Below are 22728 nucleotides of genomic sequence, written 5' to 3'. Positions count from 1 at the left end.
TGTAGTGACGTGTTTCTTGTTGTAGTGACGTGTCTCTTGTTGTAGTGACGTGTGTCTTGTTGAAGTGACATGCCTCTGGTTGTAGTTTTGTGTGTCTTGTTGTAGAGATGTGTCTCTTGTTGTAGTGACGTGTGTCTTGTTGAAGTGACATGCCTCTGGTTGTAGTTTTGTGTGTCTTGTTGTAGAGATGTGTCTCTTGTTGTAGTGACGTGTCTCTTGTTGTAGTGACGTGTCTCTTGTTGTAGTGACGTGTGTCTTGTTGAAGTGACATGCCTCTGGTTGTAGTTTTGTGTGTCTTGTTGTAGAGATGTGTCTCTTGTTGTAGTGACATGTCTCTTGTTGTAATTATGTGTGTCTTGTTGTAGTGACGTGTCTCTTGTTGTAGTTATGTGTCTCTTGTTGTAGTGACATGTCTCTTGTTGTAGTGACGTGCCTCTGTTGTCGTGACGTGTCTCTTGTTGTAGTGACGTGTCTCTTGTTGTAGTGACGTGTGTCTTGTTGAAGTGACATGCCTCTTGTTGTAGTTTTGTGTGTCTTGTTGTAGAGATGTGCCTCTTGTTGTAATTATGTGTGTCTTGTTGTCGTGACGTGTCTCTTGTTGTAGTTATGTGTGTCTTGTTGTAGTGACGTGTCTCTTGTTGTAGTGACGTGTCTCTTGTTTTAATGTCGTGTCTCTTGTTGTAGTGACGTGTCTCTTGTTGTAGTGACGTGTCTCTTGTTGTAGTGACGTGTCTCTTGTTTTAATGTCGTGTCTCTTGTTGTAGTGACGTGTCTCTTGTTGTAGTGACGTGTCCCTTGTTGTAGTGACGTGTCCCTTGTTGTAGTGACGTGTGTCTTGTTGAAGTGACATGCCTCTTGTTGTAGTTTTGTGTGTCTTGTTGTAGAGATGTGTCTCTTGTTGTAGTTATGTTTGTCTTGTTGTAGTGACGTGCCTCTGTTGTAGTGACGTGTCTCTTGTTGTAGTGACGTGTCTCTTGTTTTAATGTCGTGTCTCTTGTTGTAGTGACGTGTCTCTTGTTGTAGTGACGTGTCTCTTGTTTTAATGTCGTGTCTCTTGTTGTAGTGACGTGTCTCTTGTTGTAGTTATGTGTGTCTTGTTGTAGTGACGTGTCTCTTGTTGCAGTGACGTGTCTCCTTATGTAGTGTCATGTCTCTTGTTGTAGTGATGTGTCTTATGTTGTAGTTATGTGTGTCTTGTTGTAGTGACGTGTCTCTTGTTGTAGTTATGTGTCTCTTGTTGTAGTGACGTGTGTCTTGTTGAAGTGACATGCCTCTTGTTGTAGTTTTGTGTGTCTTGTTGTAGAGATGTGCCTCTTGTTGTAATTATGTGTGTCTTGTTGTCGTGACGTGTCTCTTGTTGTAGTTATGTGTGTCTTGTTGTAGTGACGTGTCTCTTGTTGTAGTGACGTGTCTCTTGTTTTAATGTCGTGTCTCTTGTTGTAGTGACGTGTCTCTTGTTGTAGTGACGTGTCTCTTGTTGTAGTGACGTGTCTCTTGTTGTAGTGACGTGTCTCTTGTTGTAGTGACGTGTCTCTTGTTGTAGTGACGTGTCCCTTGTTGTAGTGACGTGTCCCTTGTTGTAGTGACGTGTGTCTTGTTGAAGTGACGTGTCTCTTGTTGTAGTGACGTGTCTCTTGTTTTAATGTCGTGTCTCTTGTTGTAGTTATGTTTGTCTTGTTGTAGTGACGTGCCTCTGTTGTAGTGACGTGTCTCTTGTTGTAGTGACGTGTCTCTTGTTTTAATGTCGTGTCTCTTGTTGTAGTGACGTGTCTCTTGTTGTAGTGACGTGTCTCTTGTTGTAGTGACGTGTCTCTTGTTTTAATGTCGTGTCTCTTGTTGTAGTGACGTGTCTCTTGTTGTAGTTATGTGTGTCTTGTTGTAGTGACGTGTCTCTTGTTGCAGTGACGTGTCTCCTTATGTAGTGTCATGTCTCTTGTTGTAGTGATGTGTCTTATGTTGTAGTTATGTGTGTCTTGTTGTAGTGACGTGTCTCTTGTTGTAGTTATGTGTGTCTTGTTGTAGTGACGTGTCTTATGTTGTAGTGACATGTCTCTTGTAGTGTCGTGTCTCTTGTTTTAATGTCGTGCCTCTTGTTGTAGTTATGTGTGTCTTGTTGTAGTGATGTGTCTCTTGTTGTAGAGACGAGTCTCTTGTTGTGATGTCTCTCATGCTCCTCTACATGTTATAACACCCCTCCTCCTGTTATGTGGTGTCTGGGCTGTCCTCTGAAGGTTCTGGATGTTCCTGTGGTCTGTACATGAAGGTGAGCAGGAATAGAGCCACATCGTAGGAGCACCAATAGGCTGTATGTGACGTCACTGCTGACCAATAGCGGCTCTCTACCAAACCCTCTCTCAGCTCGTAGTCGATGCGTCTTTCCAGCTCGACTGAAAGAGAAGCACAACACGAGTTACTGACAGCTGTCTATAAATCAATGAATGGACATAATGCGCAAGATGTTTTTTTTACTTTTTAAAACAATGAGCTATATATGTATAGACAATTAGTCTGGTTCTGGTCCAGGTTTCTGCCTGGTCATAATCAGTTTGGTTCTGGTCCAGGCTTCTGCCTGTTCTTAATCAGTTTGGTTCTGGTCCAGGCTTCTGCCTGTTCTTAATCAGTCTGGTTCTGGTCAAGGTTTCTGTCTGGTTATCATCAGTCTGGTATTGGTCAAATGTTAATCTTGGTATACCCAACCTTTAAATAATCATTATATTTAAAGCAGAGATGTGAAATTCAAACACACTGACTCAACAAAAGGCAGTAGAAAGACTCCACAGCTACAGTCAGAGTCACAGGAAACTGAAAATACGAGGTCAAAACATTTTCTTTCTGATATTTGGTATCCAGTAAAGGTACTTGCCTGTCTATGATGGCTCATGGTCTCAGGTAAAGGTACTCACCTGTCTATGATGGATGATGGTCTCAGGTAAAGGAACTCACCTGAAGAGCTGTCCAAGATGGCTGATGTGGATTGAGACATGACAGGCTCTGGCTCTCTCCTCTCCTCCTCTATCTGTTTGTCTTTCTCTTCGTTCTCTGCTGTCGTGGCTCCTTCTTCTCCTGCCGCCACATTTTCTGCCTCAGAAGCCCCGCCCTCACAGTCAGAAGGCTCCTCTTCCACCCCACCCACCTGGCCACTGGAGCGTGAAAACCGGGAGAAGAGGATCCCTCCAATTCCCTTCCCAATACTCGCCGCACCTTTAGAAACAAGAGAGGGGCGTTAAAGTGGAGCCAGTACAGCAATGTCTTAAAGGGCCCTCACACCCTGGTGCATGTATGGGTGTGTGAAAACTGAGGGTGTGTAACAGGCTTGGGGTGTTAGCAACCCACGCACTGTGCTGCAGCATGGTGGAGAGACCGTGTAGATCCTCCTGGACTGTCATTCAATCAGAAATAATGAAAAAAATTGCACTTTGTATACGTGGTAGTACTGGCTGACAAAGGAAGATGCTAATGAGAAGGAGTGATTGTGATCATGTAAAGTCCGAAGATAATTGTATGTTAGAGGTGTTACTCTACTCATATTTTTAAAGGACAGCGTCTTAGTTTTTTTATCCATCTTTACATGTGTGTACTAATTTCCATGCTTGTAGCTAAAACAAGTGGAGGGGCCCTGACAAAAGGACATTGGGTCCCCTGTGGGGCCATTTTGGGGTAGACATGCACGAAAGCAATAGACAACATACATTTTTACCAGGATTGAAGCATCTGTGAAAAGTGAACATTTACTCCACCCCAGCTCCTCCTTTATTCTGCCTCTGACTTAATCAGAGCCATTCTGTTGACAGCGATGCCTGCCCTGCTCTGCTGCCTCTGTCCCTGCTTCATCCTTTCCTTTCAAGCACAAGAAGGAAGGAACATACAGTAGGTTGTTCCTGCTTTCCACATAGGCTGGTGGAAGGGCAGGGGGATCCCAGAACAGCCACACCGCCAAATAAAGACACCAGGAATGAGAGGTAATTACTACCTGCTAATGAAGAGAAATATTCAAAACTGTGGTCCTGACTACAACAGATTTCAGAGTGACACATTTGTACTAAAACTTTACTTTTATAAATTACAGACTGTCTGGACATGTGAGAGTCATGTCCCAGCCTTGATTTCTACGGATACTCGAGTTACTTTGTTTTTTTTTGCTCTGAAGTCAGCTGATTAATGTTCTTTTCTTTGCTAAAATCTGTTTGTTCAGTAGGACAGGGTTGTGGAAACAGCCCTGCCCACAGAGTAAACTCAGGATACTCTGAGATGAATCAAAGTGAAAGAAGGATGTGCTGCAGTGTAAGTGGGCCCGTTTTCTCTTCTCTGTCTGATGCATTAGTTCTATCAGACTGTGGTCAGCAGCTAACGGCTGTATTGATCTGTTTGGATGCGCTCAGTAAGCTATGCCTGCCTTGCTGTAATATGAGCAGAGCCAGCAGCTCCTGTTTGTCTCTCTGAGTGGATGTTGTGACTGGCAGCTTTGATTTTCTTTCAGTGGTCATTTCTCTCTTTGTTCCACGGTGAGATCTTCAATTTGAGGCCAGGGCTGATTGATTTTCAAACGCTGACCCTCCAGCCTTGACCGACCACTGATACTTAGGGTCAGAGCTACAGGTGCTCATAATGCTGAGTCCCCCCACGCCCGCACCCATAATGCTGGCTTTGCCCAGGCTGGTGATGGACTCTCCGTAGTGCCGTCGGGCCTGCGGTGGCGAGGTGCAGGGGCTGGGGATACTCTCGGAGTCGGACACAGACGCAGTTTCCTTGGGCATGTTGAGCAGTGTGGGTCTGATCTGGTCATATGGAGTCGGGCTGGTGGTGTTATACCTGCAGAACAGGTGATCTTCAGGTCACTGATGCACTCAGTAAACTCAGTGAACAGATGGGTGAGAACATAAACAGGCACAACAGCTTTAACAGATAAACAGCCAACATTTGGACATTAACTAACATGAATAAATAATGGCATATACAGAATAAATAAATGATGAGGAGGAAATCTCACCAGTGGATCTGGACAGGAGCGACGTTACTGTAGTGCTTTAAGATCAGAGGCTCCAGTCTATAAGCCTACAGTACACAGAAACAAAACACAATAGAACCCAGCGTTCACATAGAAGCAGGGATTAAACCTGGAATGACCAGAGTAATGGAATAACACAGCTGTCAGTTTTTAGATTCAAAAACACACAAGAAAACTCCTGAACAGAGTCCAAACTGTAGAAAAGCACTTTAATACTTCTATTTTTATTAAAGAGCAACTAAAGCCAGAGTTTGGTTTAAAGAGTAGCTAAAGCCAGAGTTTGATTTAAAGAGTAGCTAAAGCCAGAGTTTGATATAAGAATAACTAAAGTCAGAGTTTGGTTTAAAGAGTAGCTAAAGCCAGAGTTTGGTTTAAAGAGTAGCTAAAGCCAGAGTTTGGTTTCAAGAGTAGCTAAAGCCAGAGTTTGATTTAAAGAGTAGCTAAAGCCAGAGTTTGATATAAGAATAACTAAAGTCAGAGTTTGGTTTAAAGAGTAGCTAAAGCCAGAGTTTGATTTAAAGAGTAGCTAAAGCCAGAGTTTGGTTTCAAGAGTTGCTAAAGCCAGAGTTTGTTTAAAGAGTAACTAGAGCCAGAGTTTGATTTAAAGAGTAGTTAAAGCCAGAGTTTGGTTTAAAGAGTAGCTAAAGCCAGAGTTTGATTTAAAGAGTAGCTAAAGCCAGAGTTTGATTTAAAGAGTAGCTAAAGCCAGAGTTTGATTTAAAGAGTAGCTAAAGCCAGAGTTTGATTTAAAGAGTAGCTAAAGCCAGAGTTTGATTTAAAGAGTAGCTAAAGCCAGAGTTTGTTTAAAGAGTAACTAGAGCCAGAGTTTGATTTAAAGAGTAGTTAAAGCCAGAGTTTGTTTAAAGAGTAACTAGAGCCAGAGTTTGATTTAAAGAGTAGCTAAAGCCAGAGTTTGATATAAGAATAACTAAAGTCAGAGTTTGGTTTAAAGAGTAGCTAAAGCCAGAGTTTGATTTAAAGAGTAGCTAAAGCCAGAGTTTGATTTAAAGAGTTGCTAAAGCCAGAGTTTGGTTTAAAGAGTAACTAGAGCCAGAGTTTGATTTAAAGAGTAGTTAAAGCCAGAGTTTGGTTTAAAGAGTAGCTAAAGCCAGAGTTTGATTTAAAGAGTAGTTAAAGCCAGAGTTTGATTTAAAGAGTAGCTAAAGCCAGAGTTTGATTTAAAGAGTAGCTAAAGCCAGAGTTTGATTTAAAGAGTAGCTAAAGCCAGAGTTTGATTTAAAGAGTAACTAGAGCCAGAATTTGTTTAAAGAGTAACTAGAGCCAGAGTTTGATTTAAAGAGTAGCTAAAGCAAGAGTTTGATTTAAAGAGTAGTTAAAGCCAGAGTTTGATTTAAAGAGTAGCTAAAGCCAGAGTTTGTTTAAAAGAGTTGCTAAAGCCAGAGTTTGGTTTAAAGAGTAGCTAAAGCCAGAGTTTGATTTAAAGAGTAGCTAAAGCCAGAGTTTGGTTTCAAGAGTAGCTAAAGCCAGAGTTTGATTTAAAGAGTAGCTAAAATCAGAGATTGGTTTAAAGAGTAGCTAAAGCCAGAGTTTGATATAAAGAGTAGCTAAAGCCAGAGTTTGTTTAAAGAGTAACTAGAGCCAGAGTTTGATTTAAAGAGTAATTAGAGCCAGAGTTTGATTTAAAGAGTAGCTAAAGCCAGAGTTTGATTTAAAGAGTAGTTAAAGCCAGAGTTTGATTTAAAGAGTAGTTAAAGCCAGAGTTTGGTTTCAAGAGTAGCCAAAGCCAGAGTTTGGTTTCAAGAGTAATTAGAGCCAGAGTTTGATTTAAAGAGTAGCTAAAGCCAGAGTTTGATTTAAAGAGTAGTTAAAGCCAGAGTTTGGTTTCAAGAGTAGCTAAAGCCAGAGTTTGATTTAAAGAGTAGCTAAAATCAGAGATTGGTTTAAAGAGTAGCTAAAGCCAGAGTTTGGTTTAAAGAGTAGCTAAAGCCAGAGTTTGTTTAAAGAGTAACTAAAGACAGAGTTTGGTTTAAAGAGTAACTAAAACCAGAGTTTGGTTTAAAGTGTTACTAAAGCCAGAGTTTGGTTTCAAGAGTAGCTAAAGCCAGAGTTTGATTTAAAGAGTAACTAAAGCCAGAGTTTGATTTAAAGAGTAACTAAAGCCAGAGTTTGTTTAAAGAGTTACTAAAGCCAGAGTTTGATTTAAAGAGTAACTAAAGCCAGAGTTTGATTTAAAGAGTAACTAAAGCCAGAGTTTGATTTAAAGAGTAACTAAAGCCAGAGTTTGTTTAAAGAGTAACTAGAGCCAGAGTTTGATTTAAAGAGTTACTAAAGCCAGAGTTTGATTTAAAGTGTTACTAAACTCAGAGTCTGATTAACAGCTGGTGCTCCAGTGTGAACTTGGATGTGTCAATGAAAATCAAACATCTGCCTTCTGTTTAGTAATGTTAGTTTTTCTTTGAAATCATGTCTGAAGAGCTGAAGGTTGTTTTTATTTTTGGGTGTCTCACCACAGGATCTGTAGGGTGGAAGATGTTAAAAAGGCGTCTGCAGATGGTCGTAGGGAGGATGTGGTCCTGCACGCCGTGGTTACCCGGTCTGATCCCCCTCAGGGCGAGGAACACAGCCAGAGGAGAGCCCATACAGAAGAAGTTTTCTACCTGCAGTGTATAAAAAAATCATAAAATCAGACACTAAAAAACTGTGAAACCAGCCTTATCTGTTCATGATTAATGATAAAATGAACAGATCTCTGTCAAAAGAATGAAATTATCCCAGTACTGATCAATCTGATCTCCAGCTAACTCCTGAATCCTCACCTTAAACTTCAGGGCAGGAACTGAAACACACAAGGACGTCTGCACACGCTCAAACTGATCCTCCAGGTCCCTCAGCCTGCAGGGGGCAGCAGAGAAGACTGTGATGAATATACAGCAGAATGACAGGAGTTTACTGAGATAGAAAGACTTTTAACAACCCAAAAGGAGAATTATGATGTGAACATAGAAGAAGAAAAACTTTGTTGTAAGATGAAACCCTCCAAAGCTGCTGACAGAGATGGAGACGGCATCACAATCACTTTTTTTCTGGCTGTGATTCCTTCAAACAGAATGGGAGTTGTCTTGATTGTAAATAATATGTTGCCAACATAATTGTTCATTAAATCTGTGTGCAAAAAATTTTGATTCAACAAAAAGAGGATAATTACTGGAGTTGACATTCACATGCCAACCAATCACTGAGTCTCAAAAGTCACAAAAAGACAGAGTACAAGAATCCTGTCCTGACATGGGCAACAGCTGTCGTCCTGAAAACTTTACTCTTGAAAAGACAAAAAAAACAGACAGGAAGAGTAAAAAAGATAAAAGACAAAAAGACAGAAAAGGCAAAAATGAGAGAAGCCAACTGAAACTGCTTGGAACACAAGCTTGGAAAAATAATGCTGCAGCCATGCTGAGGGAAAGAAACAGTAACAGGCTGCAACCTGGATCAGGGCCAGGACCAGGCTTCAGCCACAGACAGTGACAGGAACCGGCTGCAACGTATCATCTCCTGTCCAGAGACGGTGACTGGCTGCAATCTACCATCCCTCTGAGACCTGTTCACTCAAGAACTCTGAGGAGACCTGAAACCCTCCAGGACTCTTAGGCATGCAGGCAAAATTGCTCGCACCCCCTTTCACCTGCGGACATGGACTTTCAGATGTTTTCACCTCTGGCAGGAGGCTGAGATCCATCAGGACCAGAAGCTTCATCCCCAAGAACAGTTGGTCTTCCTCTGCTGTCAGTCTAATGAACAGTACTCCGGCCCTCCACCCACAGACTCTCACTGAACCCCAGAATTAGCAGACAGAATAATGCATTTTTATACAGACTGATCTGATTCTGAAAAACAGCAAGATCAAGGAACGAAACACTGGTGATGTAACTTTATTTTTCCTATGCATGTTAGAAAAAGAATGTTATGTTGTTCTGATCTTTGATCGTCTGTTTTTGATCAGATCATCAAAAGAAAAGAGGAAATTAAAAAAAAACAACAACAAGAAACAGAGAGGGGGTAATTTATTAATATTTTGTTTCATTTTGTGCTTATTGATTCTCAGTTTAATCTGAACTGCCTGAGTGGGCCAAGGACAAGCTGTGTTTTCTTTTTTTGTTTTTTTTAAAGGTAATAAGGAAAGAGCTTGTTTCTTGTTTTTGGTTGCTCTTTAGAATTAGGATTAGAAAAGAATGTTAGAGGCTCCAGGAAATGGACCGTTAGTCTCTAAAGTTTGATGCTGCTCTACTTCAGGAGTAGAAACAGTCCAAACACACATTGGTCACCTGAGGTGGGTAAGTCTCAGCTCCTCCTGCAGGCAGCGCTCCTGATCACTTGGCCAGCGGGCCTTGGCCTCCTCAGGGTCAGGGGCCTCCTGATAATGAAAGCGTACAGGGTCCCAGCCCGTCATGATGTCGTATGTGATAACGCAGCCAAGCGAGTGGGACACAATGGACACCTTCCCGTTCTTCTCGAAGTCTGGATTCCTCGAACAGAAAAGTGAGTAGAGGCGGTTTAACTCCAGGGTCAGACCACGGGTGATCTATAGACCAGGAGAGAGACAGTTCAACATCAGACCACTGGTGATCTATAGACCAGGAGACAGAGAGACAGTTCAACATCAGACCACGGGTGATCTGTAGACCAGGAGAGAGAGAGAGAGTTCAACATCAGACCACGGTGATCTATAGACAAGGAGAGAGAGAGAGAGTTCAACATTAGACCACGGTGATCTGTAGACCAGGAGAGAGAGACAGTTCAACATCAGACCACTGGTGATCTTTAGACCAGGAGAGACAGACAGTTCAACATCAGACCACAGGTGATCTATAGACCAGGAGACTGAGAGACAGTTCAACATCAGACCACTGTGATCTATAGACCAGGAGAGAGGGAAAGACAGTTCAACATCAGACCACTGTGATCTATGGACCAGGAGAGAGGGAAAGACAGTTCAACATCAGACCACTGGTGATCTATAGACCAGGAGAGAGACAGACAGTTCAACATTAGACCACTGTGATCTATAGACCAGGAGAGAGGGAAAGACAGTTCAACATCAGACCACTGTGATCTATAGACCAGGAGAGAGAGACAGTTCAACATCAGACCACTGTGATCTATAGACCAGGAGAGAGGGAAAGACAGTTCAACATCAGACCACTGTGATCTATAGACCAGGAGAGAGAGACAGTTCAACATCAGACCACTGTGATCTATAGACCAGGAGAGAGGGAAAGACAGTTCAACATCAGACCACTGTGATCTATAGACCAGGAGAGAGGGAAAGACAGTTCAACATCAGACCACTGGTGATCTATAGACCAGGAGAGAGGGAAAGACAGTTCAACATCAGACCACTGGTGATCTATAGACCAGGAGAGAGACAGACAGTTCAACATTAGACCACTGTGATCTATAGACCAGGAGAGAGGGAAAGACAGTTCAACATCAGACCACTGGTGATCTATAGACCAGGAGAGAGGGAAAGACAGTTCAACATCAGACCACTGGTGATCTATAGACCAGGAGAGACAGACAGTTCAACATCAGACCACTGGTGATCTATAGACCAGAAGAGAGAGAGAGACAGTTCAACATCAGACCACTGGTGATCTATAGACCAGGAGAGACAGACAGTTCAACATCAGACCACTGGTGATCTATAGACCAGAAGAGAGAGAGAGACAGTTCAACATCAGACCACTGGTGATCTATTGACCAGGAGAGAGGGAGAGACAGTTCAACATCAGACCACAGGTGATCTAAAGACCAGGAGAGAGTTGTCTTGATTGTAAATAATATATTGCCAACATAATTGTTCATTAAATCTGTGTGCAAAAAATTTTGATTCAACAAAAAGAGGATAATTACTGGAGTTGACATCCACATGCCAACCAATCACTGAGTCTCAAAAGTCACAAAAAGACAGAGTACAAGAATCCTGTCCTGACATGGGCAACAGCTGTCGTCCTGAAAACTTTACTCTCAAAAAGACAAAAAAAAAGAGACAGGAAGAGTAAAAAAGATAAAAGACAAAAAGGCAAAAGTGAGAGAAGCCAAATGAAACTGAAGCCAACTCTGCAGGAGAGAGAGAGAGGGAGTTCAACATCAGACCATAGGTGATCTATAGACCAGGAGAGAGAGAGACAGTTCAACATCAGACCACAGGTGATCTATAGACCAGGAAAGAGAGAGAGACAGACCTCTCCTGGCTGGTGAAAGAAATGGATTTTGGATGTTTTTTTGAGCTGTAAGCTGTAATCATCAAGACTGACACAAAAAGTCTTGAAAATGTCACTTTGTAATGATGAATCTAGAATAAATGGAAGTTTAACTTCTTGAAGTAAATCTCAGGAACAATATAACTTTTCCATGATATTCTATTTTTCTGAGATCCATCTGTATACACCAAGAGACAAAGAGAGATGGCTCAACGTCAGACTACACATGTTTAATGGAGAGAGACAGAGAGAGAGCACAACCTCGCCATCAAGAGAGGGCACCACAGACAAAGCTGGGCCTCTAAAGTGGAAAGACTGTGCACCCACTGCAGCCAACAGGAGATTGAAACTGAGCTGCGCTTTCTAACCATTCATGCAAAAGGCAGGGATGTTTTAGCTTTCTGATTGGGGGCTTTAGGCCCGCCCACTGCTTCTTTCTACAGTCCTGGTAGAGTCACCTCGTCTCTGTAGAGCGGGCTGGTGTAGTACATGATGTCCATGGCACTGCTGTTCAACATGTCTCTGAGTCCACGTACTTTATCTGGGGTGATGGAGTCCACTGTGTCTGCAGAAACAGAGGTCAGAGGTCAGCACACTGTAGGATTTAGGGGTTCTTGTGAATATTAGTTTTTCTCTAATCCAAAAATTGCCATCATATTTGAACTTTAGACAACAACCATTTGTTGGATTAGTTAAATGTCAGAGACAGAAACGTTGCCAAAGTTTATGAGCTTTCAAAGCAAAGCTATCTCTGTCCTTACTAGATTTGCAGTGATGCTAGGAAATGAGACTGGTCTCACATTGTGATGCACTGTTATAAGAAGATTTACGGTAACACGAGAATATGAGATTGGCCTCACATTGTGATGCACTGTTGTTAGAAGATTTATGGTAAGACAAGGAAATGGGACTGGTGTCACATTGTGATGCACTGTTGTTAGAAGATTTACAGTAACAAGGAAATGACACTGGTCTTACATTGTGATGAGCTTTTACTAGAAGATTTACAGTAAAACAAGGAAATGACACTGGTCTTACACTGTGAGGAGCCTTTATTTGAAAATTTAGTTGTTTAGTGTCTTTCTTAAAGAGACCAGGCCTTACCCATGCTGGCTGTAAACTCAGGATATCAGCCCTATGGATCGACCCTCCATCACTAATTCTCAGATCAACTATCAGACTCTGGATTAGACCAGTATCTGTGACCAGGACTGGTTAAGCCCATCTTAACCAAAAGCATCAAATATTCTGAGTTTATCGTCTTTAACACCCTCCCTACATCAAAGGAAGGCTTTAAAACCACAGAGTAAAAACTCTTAGATAGAAATTTAGATGTCAGCCTGTCTCATACCTCCATCCAGAGCCAACTTTGACCTCCACTCCACTGGGAGAAACTCCACATGCTCCGTGCTGCGGTCAGAGAAGTGTTTTTCCTCCATCTTCCTCGCCGCGTCTCTCATCCTGCAGAGGCAAAAACACACTATGAATAAATGTGGTTTAAATCAGTTACAGTGCCAATGAAAAAGTGTAAAATGAATCCTGACAGAGAGCTACGGCTTAGAGAAGATTTATTATCCAGTAAGACAATGAGCCGAAGCGTCCAGAGAAAAATACACATAAATGGTTTAAAGACAACAAGGGGAATGTTCTGGAGTGGCCGAGTCAAAGCCCAGACCTCAGTCCAACAGAGGATTAGTGGAAAAAGCTGTTCATGCCTGATCCCTGATCATCCTGACAGAGCTTGAGCAGTTTATCAAAGAAGAATGGAGTAAAATTCCAGGTTTGAGCCTGACTGAGACCTATCCATACAAACTCAGAGCTGTGGTTGCAGCCAAAGGTGACTCTACTAAATACTGACTAGAAGGGGGGAATGATTAAAGAGTTTTTTTGCATTTGTTTAAAGCCAGATTATATTGACCATGATTGAATAATAAAATCAATAACAGGGACCAAACATTGCAATACCGCCACCAATCATGGGGAAATGTTGAGAACAACAATCTAATTCAGAATAGCAAAGCACAACAAAGAAGAAAAATGTGGGGGTAAACTTGAATGAGTTTTCTGAGGAAAGTGGCCGAATATTGAGTGAGTTGTTAGTAAATAAAAACATATCAATGCTGCTAGACAGACTGAGCACAGCTGCGCAGAGGACAGACCGTTCTTTCTGGAGCAGCATCAAAGTTTCTCAGTGAGAGACAGCGACCTCTAGTGGATTCGTTTATCAATGTCCACTCCAACGTAACTGACACAAGAGGGCTGAGGCGGTTGTAAAGTTCAAAATGCACAGATTTATTTTCATGCATAGAGCATAAATGAGCCTTTACTCTTCTTAATGAATATTCCAACATTGGGCTCTGCAGGTTTCCTTTTCAGAACGCCTAAAATGGAGGACATGCAGTTTTTGTTCTGCTCTATTGTCTTTATTTAACAACCCCTTGGCAAGGTGCTTCCTTGATATAAACTGTACAGTCATGAATAAACGTTTAAATATCTCACATGCTGGTGTTCCTGATGATGCGTCCCTGGTCCATCTTCTGTCCGATCCCATGCACCACAAACACAATGTGTGTGGTTTCAGGGGGCGTGTCCTCAGGCGCTGCCTCCTCCACATATCCTCGATGGAGCCGCGTCCCACTGCTGGAGGCTGACAAGGAAGAGAAGGGGTTATAACTAAGACTACACAATGAGGAGAGCCATCCCAATTTTTTTGAAACAACTTCTCTGGGGTTTCTCAGTTCTCTCTGTAGCTAAATGTAGACATCGTTCTGGTCAGACACTGTTAAAATGCTTTGATGTAATGTTTTTTAGTGCGATTTAGCTTGGCAGTGATGTTATCTGATGTCAGGTGTGGCCTTCACATTTTCATTTCCTTTATAAATGCCGTCCCTCTGCTTTATTTTGAAAGTCATATCATCTCTGGTATGTCTGTCTCTCATGGTCAACTCCCTTCCCTTCAGAAGTCTGATATTAGAGTTGTATGGGTCAGCGTATTCAATGGCCAAAATATCTGAAATTTGAATAAGAAATAAAAAAATCAAGAAACCAGCCATTATCCTTTGACTGTTTAATAACAGGAAAACCAAACATGGATTTAACCAGCCTGCGGCCCTTTCACGCAGTCCAGTATTTGTTTTCTCTTTCTAGTTTTTATTTTCAAAAGAAGTAAAAACATCAAAAACGGTTCATTTTTCATCTGTACATTTTAGTTTTTTGATCAAAAACAGAAAGATAAAAGGACACCGGGGCTGGTACAGTCTTTTTCCACATATACTATATTGCCAAAAGTATTTGCTCACCTCCCCGGACTCGCATATGAACTTAAGTGACATCCCATTCTTAATCCATAGGGTTTAATATGATGTCGGTCCACCTGTTGCAGCTATAACAGCTTCAACTCTCTGGGAAGGCTTTCCACAAGGTTTAGGAGCTTGTTTATGGGAATTTTTGACCATTCTTCCAGAAGCCCATTTGTGAGGTCACACACTGAAGTTGGACGAGAAGGCCTGGCTCTCAGTCTCCACTTTAATTCATCCCAGAGGTGTTCTATGGGGTTGAGGTCAGGACTCTGTGCAGGCCAGTCAAGTTCATCCACACCAAACTCTCTCATCGATGTCTTTATGGACCTTGCTTTGTGCACTGGTGCACAGTCATGTTGGAACAGGAAGGTGCCATCCCCAAACTGTTCCCACAAAGTTGGGAGCATGGAATTGTCCAAAATCTCTTGGTATGCTGAAGCATTCAGAGTTTCTTTCACTGGAACTAAGGGGCTAAGGCCAGCTCCTGAAAAACAACCCCACACCATAATCCCCCTTCCACCAAACTTTACACTAGGTACAATGCAGTCAGACAAGTACCATTCTCCTGGCAACCGCCAAACCCAGACTCGTCCATCAGATTGCCAGATGGAGAAGCGCGATTCGTCACTCCAGAGAACGCGTCTCCACTGCTCTAGAGTCCAGTGGTGGCGTGCTTTACACCACTGCATCCCACGCTTTGCATTGCACTTGGTGATGTATGGCCTGGATGCAGCTGCTCGGCCGTGGAAACCCATTCCATGAAGCTCTCTACCACTGTTCTTGAGCTAATCTGAAGGCCACATGAAGTTGGAGGTCTGTAGCGATTGACTCTGCAGAAAGTTGGCAACATCTGCACACGATGCACCTCAGCATCCGCTGACCCCGCTCTGTCATTGTACGTGGCCTACCACTTGGTGGCTGAGTTGCTGTCAATCCCAATGGCTTCCACTTTGTTATAATACCACTGACAGTTGACTGTGGAATATTTAAGAGCAGGAAATTTCCCCACTGGACTTGTTGCACAGGTGGCATCCTATCACAGTACCACGCTGGAATTCACTGAGCCCCTGAGAGCGACCCATCCTTTCACAAATGTTTGTACAAACAGTCTGCGTGCCTAGGTGCTTGATTTTATACACCGGTGAATGCGCACCGCGGTAGCGGCGGCAACGACGTCACATGTTTTGTTGCTCTGATTGGCCCGTAAAGATGTGACAGACAGAACAATCACCCTCCGAGATTTTTTTCAAAGACTCTGCCTTTTCCCAAATGCTGTATATCAAAGGTTTCCCAGATAGATGTGTGAAACAAATCCATCTGGCATGTCAGGTTGTGTGTTTTTTTTTTATATTTTTAAACAGTAATTAGGCAACAAATTGATTCTTAATATTAGGTTCTATTTTTAAATTAAAAATTGATGGGTTTTTAAAGACACTGACTTATAATGTCTGGGTTGAACATGTTCAAGGAGGCAGCAGCATCTATTTTGAACTCATTAATGTACCTCTATCTATCTAAATATCCACATGACCCACTGCTTGTGGTTATATTTGTGTTTATGTGTTTGTATTAATGTATTAATGTCGTTTTTGTTTACTGTATGTGCTGTTTGTCCATACCTTTAGAAAAGCCCAGTTTCTGTGTGACAGTGCGAGCGATCTTGGAGGTGGTGGCGTCGCTATAGAGGTAAACCTCGTCCACGCTGTGCCAGTCAACGTGACTTCTGCTGAGCTTCAGGCTGTGAATGGCTGAAAAAAACACACAGAATGTTAAAGTCCTCATAGACAGCACCTAAACTGGCCTCAGAGCACCTAGACTGGACTTACAGCACACCTAGACTAGACTTACAGCACCCAGACTGGCCTCAGAGCACCTAGACTGGACTTACAGCACATTTAGACTGGCCTTACAGCACACCTAGACTGGCCTTACAGCACCTAGACTGGCCTTACAGCACCTAGAATGGCCTCAGAGCACCTAGACTGGCCTCAGAGCACCTAGACTGGACTTACAGCACATTTAGACTGGCCTTACAGCACACTTAGACTGGCCTTACAGCACCTAGATTGGCTTTACAGCACACCTAGACTGGCCTCACAGCACACCAAGACTGGTCTCAAAGCACACCTAGACTGGCCTCACAGCACACCTAGACTGGCCTCACAACACACCTAGACTGGCCTCACGGCACACCACGACTGGCCTCACATTGTTAGTAGATGAGCTCAACTTCTGTATTACAGTGAGTACATCTGGTCAAATACTGTAGTACTGTCAGTAGATGGGTGAACTGCCATATCACAGTTAATAGATGTGCTCAACTACCGTATTACAGTTAGTAGATGTGCTCAACTACCCTGTTATTGTTAGTAGATGTGCTCAACGACCCTGTTATTGTTAGATGTGCTCAACTACCGTATTACAGTTAGTAGATGTGCTCAACTACCATATTACAGTTAGCAGATGTGCTCAACTACCCTGTTATTGTTAGATGTGCTCAACTACCGTATTACAGTTAGTAGATGTGCTCAACTACCCTGTTATTGTTAGTAGATGTGCTCAACTACCCTGTTATTGTTAGCAGATGTGCTCAACTACCCTGTTATTGTTAGCAGATGTGCTCAACTACCGTATTACAATAAGTAGATGTGCTCAACTACCCCGTTATTGTTAGTAGATGTGCTCAACTACCCTGTTACTGTTAGCAGATGTGCTCAACTACCGTATTATAGTTAGTAAATGTGCTCAACTACCCGGTTTAGTAAGAAGATGTCCTCAACTACCCTTGTATTGTTTGGAGATGTGCTCAACTATCATGTTATTGTTAGTTGATGAGTTCAACTACCGTATTATAGCTATTAGATGCAAATGTACAAACAGATATTAAAACATGGAAGGTTTTTTTTTTTTTTTTCTCCAAATGGAAAATTTCAGGAACAGATTGAAACGTTGCCTGGTTGTCTTATAGTATTGAATCTACAGTTCCTCACAATATTAATGCAATAAAAGCTAACAAAATCCTGACACAAACCACTGACATGGTCAAAAAATGTTTCAACACCAATCATACCTGAATGAAATCACCTGGAGCCTGTCTTTATGCTCATTAAAAGCCAAGGCTCCATCTGCTGTTCAGCATCAGTATTACAGTCAAAACATAAAAACACACACTTCAGCTACAATAAATGTGTTTGAAGTATCCTGAATGTTAAAATGACATGTTCACGTCCTATCACGTTACTTTAACATCTGATTTGCTAAAACTTTTGAATGGTGTTTTTTTATGTAAGTTTTACTAATACATTACTAACAATCAGTAAGAGAGAAATCACCAATATTTATGTAGTCTCTCATTTTACTTTACATATTTTTATTTAATTGATTACTTTGTAGAAATCTGTTCTCACTTTGACATTAAAGAGGTTTTACTGTTGTTTTTGTTAAAAAGTCAAATTAGAGTGACCATGATTGTTTCATCAAGTCAATAAAAGAGTAAAACATCCCAGGGGGCTACTACTTTTATAGAGGCACTGTCACTGAGTGATGGAAAGCCTCTGTCTGTCTCCTCACCGTCCTTGCTGTCCACCGTGGTTGTCACCACCTCCATCTCGTAGGTGTCCCGCATCTGTTGGCCCCGGAAACGGGCCAAGTGTTCGGCCTCGATGAGGTCGCTCTCGTCCTCCTCCAGAGGGAGCCATGTCCCGTCGATGAACCACTGTCCCCTCATCACAGGGATCCGGTCTTGTTCTGAGAGAAACGACAGGGTGATCAGCATCAGCAGCAGGAGTTCAATGAGCTGAAATGATGGAGCTTAGGCACAGTGCCAGGAAAATGACAATCCTGGTGTTAGTAGTACTGTAAAGTATTAGGCAGGTGGTATGAATCATTCAAACTGTAATAATGAACAGTAGTGGTAGATGAAGTATGAGGAGAATGAAGAGCAGTAGTATCTGTAGTATTACAGTAGTAGTATCTGTAGTATTTACAGAAGTAGTATATGTAGTATTTACAGTAGTAGTATCTGTAGTATTACAGTAGTAGTATATGTAGTATTTACAGAAGTAGTATATGTAGTATTTACAGTAGTAGTATCTGTAGTATTACAGTAGTAGTATCTGTAGTATTTACAGAAGTAGTATATGTAGTATTTACAGTAGTAGTATCTGTAGTATTACAGTAGTAGTATATGTAGTATTTACAGTAGTAGTATCTGTAGTATTAACAGTAGTAGTGTATGTAGTATTAACAGTTGTAGTATCTGCAGTATTAACAGTAGTAGTATCTGTAGTACTACAGTAGTAGTATCTGTAGTACTACAGTAGTAGTATCTGTAGTACTACAGTTGTAGTATCTGTAGTATTAACAGTTGCAGTATATATAGTATTTACAGAAGTAGTATCTGTAGAATTACAGTAGTTGTATCTGTAGTATTTACAGAAGTAGTATCTGTAGTATTACAGTAGTAGTATCTGTAGTATTACAGTAGTAGTATCTGTAGTATTACAGTGGTAGTATCCGTAGTATTACAGTGGTAGTATCTGTAGTATTACAGTAGTAGTATCTGTAGTATTACAGTAGTAGTATCTGTAGTACTACAGTAGTAGTATCTGTAGTATTACAGTGGTAGTATCCGTAGTATTACAGTGGTAGTATCTGTAGTATTACAGTAGTAGTATCTGTAGTATTACAGTAGTAGTATCTGTAGTATTACAGTAGTAGTATCCGTAGTATTACAGTGGTAGTATCCGTAGTATTACAGTGGTAGTATCTGTAGTATTACAGTAGTAGTATCTGTAGTATTACAGTAGTAGTATCTGTAGTACTACAGTAGTAGTATCTGTAGTACTACAGTTGTAGTATCTGTAGTATTAACAGTTGCAGTATATATAGTATTTACAGAAGTAGTATCTGTAGAATTACAGTAGTTGTATCTGTAGTATTAACAGTAGTAGTATCTGTAGTATTTACAGAAGTAGTATCTGTAGTATTACAATAGTAGTATCTGTAGTATTACAGTGGTAGTATCTGTAGTATTACAGTAGTAGTATCTGTAGTATTACAGTAGTAGTATCTGTAGTATTACAGTAGTAGTATCTGTAGTACTACAGTAGTAGTATCTGTAGTATTACAATAGTAGTATCTGTAGTACTACAATAGTAGTATCTGTAGTATTACAATAGTAGTATCTGTAGTACTACAGTAGTAGTATCTGTAGTATTAACAGTAGTAGTATCTGTAGTATTAACAGTAGTAGTATCTGTAGTATTACAATAGTAGTATCTGTAGTATTACAATAGTAGTATCTGTAGTATTACAGTAGTAGTATCTGTAGTATTACAGTAGTAGTATCTGTAGTATTACAGTAGTAGTATCTGTAGTATTACAGTGGTAGTATCTGTAGTATTACAGTAGTAGTATCTGTAGTATTACAGTAGTAGTATCTGTAGTACTACAGTGGTAGTATCTGTAGTATTACAGTGGTAGTATCCGTAGTATTACAGTGGTAGTATCTGTAGTATTACAGTAGTAGTATCTGTAGTATTACAGTAGTAGTATCTGTAGTATTACAGTAGTAGTATCCGTAGTATTACAGTGGTAGTATCCGTAGTATTACAGTGGTAGTATCTGTAGTATTACAGTAGTAGTATCTGTAGTATTACAGTAGTAGTATCTGTAGTACTACAGTAGTAGTATCTGTAGTACTACAGTTGTAGTATCTGTAGTATTAACAGTTGCAGTATATATAGTATTTACAGAAGTAGTATCTGTAGAATTACAGTAGTTGTATCTGTAGTATTAACAGTAGTAGTATCTGTAGTATTTACAGAAGTAGTATCTGTAGTATTACAATAGTAGTATCTGTAGTATTACAGTGGTAGTATCTGTAGTATTACAGTAGTAGTATCTGCAGTATTACAGTAGTAGTATCTGTAGTATTACAGTAGTAGTATCTGTAGTATTACAGTAGTAGTATCTGTAGTACTACAATAGTAGTATCTGTAGTATTAACAGTAGTAGTATCTGTAGTATTAACAGTAGTAGTATCTGTAGTATTACAGTAGTAGTATCTGTAGTATTACAATAGTAGTATCTGTAGTATTACAATAGTAGTATCTGTAGTATTACAGTAGTAGTATCTGTAGTATTAACAGTAGTAGTATCTGTAGTATTACAGTAGTAGTATCTGTAGTATTAACAGTAGTAGTATCTGTAGTATTACAGTAGTAGTATCTGTAGTATTACAGTAGTAGTATCTGTAGTATTAACAGTAGTAGTATCTGTAGTATTACAGTAGTAGTATCTGTAGTATTAACAGTAGTAGTATCTGTAGTATTAACAGTAGTAGTATCTGTAGTATTAACAGTAGTAGTATCTGTAGTATTACAGTAGTAGTATATGTAGTATTAACAGTAGTAGTATCTGTAGTATTAACAGTAGTAGTATCTGTAGTATTACAGTAGTAGTATCTGTAGTATTAACAGTAGTAGTATCTGTAGTATTACAATAGTAGTATCTGTAGTATTACAATAGTAGTATCTGTAGTATTACAGTAGTAGTATCTGTAGTATTACAGTAGTAGTATCTGTAGTATTACAGTAGTAGTATCTGTAGTATTAACAGTAGTAGTATCTGTAGTATTAACAGTAGTAGTATCTGTAGTATTACAGTAGTAGTATCTGTAGTATTACAGTAGTAGTATCTGTAGTATTAACAGTAGTAGTATCTGTAGTATTAACAGTAGTAGTATCTGTAGTATTACAGTAGTAGTATCTGTAGTATTAACAGTAGTAGTATCTGTAGTATTAACAGTAGTAGTATCTGTAGTATTAACAGTAGTAGTATCTGTAGTATTACAGTAGTAGTATCTGTAGTATTAACAGTAGTAGTATCTGTAGTATTACAATAGTAGTATCTGTAGTATTACAATAGTAGTATCTGTAGTATTACAGTAGTAGTATCTGTAGTATTACAGTAGTAGTATCTGTAGTATTACAGTAGTAGTATCTGTAGTATTAACAGTAGTAGTATCTGTAGTATTAACAGTGGTTTTATCTATAGTATTACAGTAGTATCGGTAGTATTATCGGTAGTAGTAGAAGTAGTGTTGGCAGTATTTAGAGTAGTAGTAGTACTGATAATAGTAATAGTCTATGGCTACTGACAGCTGTAGTGGACTCACGGTTCCAGTAGACCGGGTAGCACTCTTTGTCCCGGATGTCCACCTCGTAGAGTCCTCCTCGGACACAGACTGCCTCCGTCGCCACCTCCTCTTCCTCCTCCTTCACCTCCTCTTTCTCCTCCTCAGACACTGAGCTGCTCTGCTCTCCCCCCGGCTGCTCCCCCGGCTCGTCCCCTCGTCCCTCCCCGGTTCTGACTGCCTCTTCAGCGGGGTTCTCGGTCTTCATGGACCCGTTCAGCTCACTGGTCCTCCTTTTCTCTGTCTCGGTACAGATCCTCCGGTACACGGTTTCGATCTTTAGAGAATCGTGTCCGACGAACGGCTTCCAGGTCCTCCGGTCCTCTTTGTAGAACCAGCGGACTTCCTCCGGGCCCAGCTCCGTCACGATGTCCCCGCGGGGCCGGGAGCTGTTTGAGCGGATCCGCTTCTTGGAGCACACGGTGCCGCCGTCCCCATCTGTGAAGTCCGGGTCCATGGAGAGGTAGGAGGAGCCCGGGTACTCGTCCTCGGGCAGGCCCAGCATCATGCCCTCATCACGGGGTAAGGGCTGAGAGAGGCCGGCAGCAGAGAGGCCGTGTCCCGAAGGAGAGTCATCATAGCCGGACACAAATACGTCGTTGGCCAAGTCCCAGTCCGAGCTGCTGACCGAGTTATTACCGGAGCTGAGCTGCTGCCGGAGCGACGCTGTCTCCTTCACACTCATCATTAACCGGAAATAAAGACATAAACCAGCCAAAATCAGCCCGTCACATCACTGACAACCATCACAGCCTCTACATCCTCAGCTGGAACATCTGGAACCGAGCAGAGACGAACAGAGCCGAGCCGAGCCGAACCGGGCTGTCTCTGACCATCACACATTTAAAGGTCTGTAGAGGAGCTGCTGTCCTGCTCTAACACGGACAAATGATGCTATAATCCACCATCATCCCACGGAGACGAGGATGTAATCTCAGCTGCTTCATCACGGCAAGTTAACCACGATCTAGGCTCACAGCTTCCTGTAACGACTTTCAAAATAAAGTA

General features: G+C 41.3%; 1 protein-coding gene across 1 annotated transcript in view; it reads right to left on the bottom strand.

Moving 5' to 3' along the window:
* The window catches only part of ddhd1b (DDHD domain containing 1b), a 25658-nt gene extending 2930 nt beyond the window's left edge, over positions 1 to 22728 (bottom strand). The window contains exons 1-13 of the mRNA XM_041804459.1: positions 21703 to 22728; positions 18093 to 18269; positions 16142 to 16270; positions 13723 to 13870; positions 12575 to 12684; positions 11682 to 11788; positions 9286 to 9542; positions 7783 to 7858; positions 7474 to 7623; positions 4988 to 5052; positions 4631 to 4809; positions 2944 to 3201; positions 1 to 2387 (exon numbers count right to left, since the gene is read on the bottom strand). The exon at positions 1 to 2387 is cut by the window's left edge and continues 2930 nt beyond it. Of these exons, the coding sequence (XP_041660393.1) occupies positions 2203 to 2387; positions 2944 to 3201; positions 4631 to 4809; positions 4988 to 5052; positions 7474 to 7623; positions 7783 to 7858; positions 9286 to 9542; positions 11682 to 11788; positions 12575 to 12684; positions 13723 to 13870; positions 16142 to 16270; positions 18093 to 18269; positions 21703 to 22408 (2547 nt within the window). The 5' untranslated portion in view covers positions 22409 to 22728 and the 3' untranslated portion in view covers positions 1 to 2202. The remainder of the gene's footprint in view (positions 2388 to 2943; positions 3202 to 4630; positions 4810 to 4987; positions 5053 to 7473; positions 7624 to 7782; positions 7859 to 9285; positions 9543 to 11681; positions 11789 to 12574; positions 12685 to 13722; positions 13871 to 16141; positions 16271 to 18092; positions 18270 to 21702) is intronic.

Source organism: Cheilinus undulatus, linkage group 14, assembly GCF_018320785.1.
Source record: "Cheilinus undulatus linkage group 14, ASM1832078v1, whole genome shotgun sequence".
NCBI lineage: Eukaryota > Metazoa > Chordata > Actinopteri > Labriformes > Labridae > Cheilinus > Cheilinus undulatus.
Note: the sequence above shows the minus strand (reverse complement) of the source record. Positions and strands in the feature narration are given on the sequence as shown.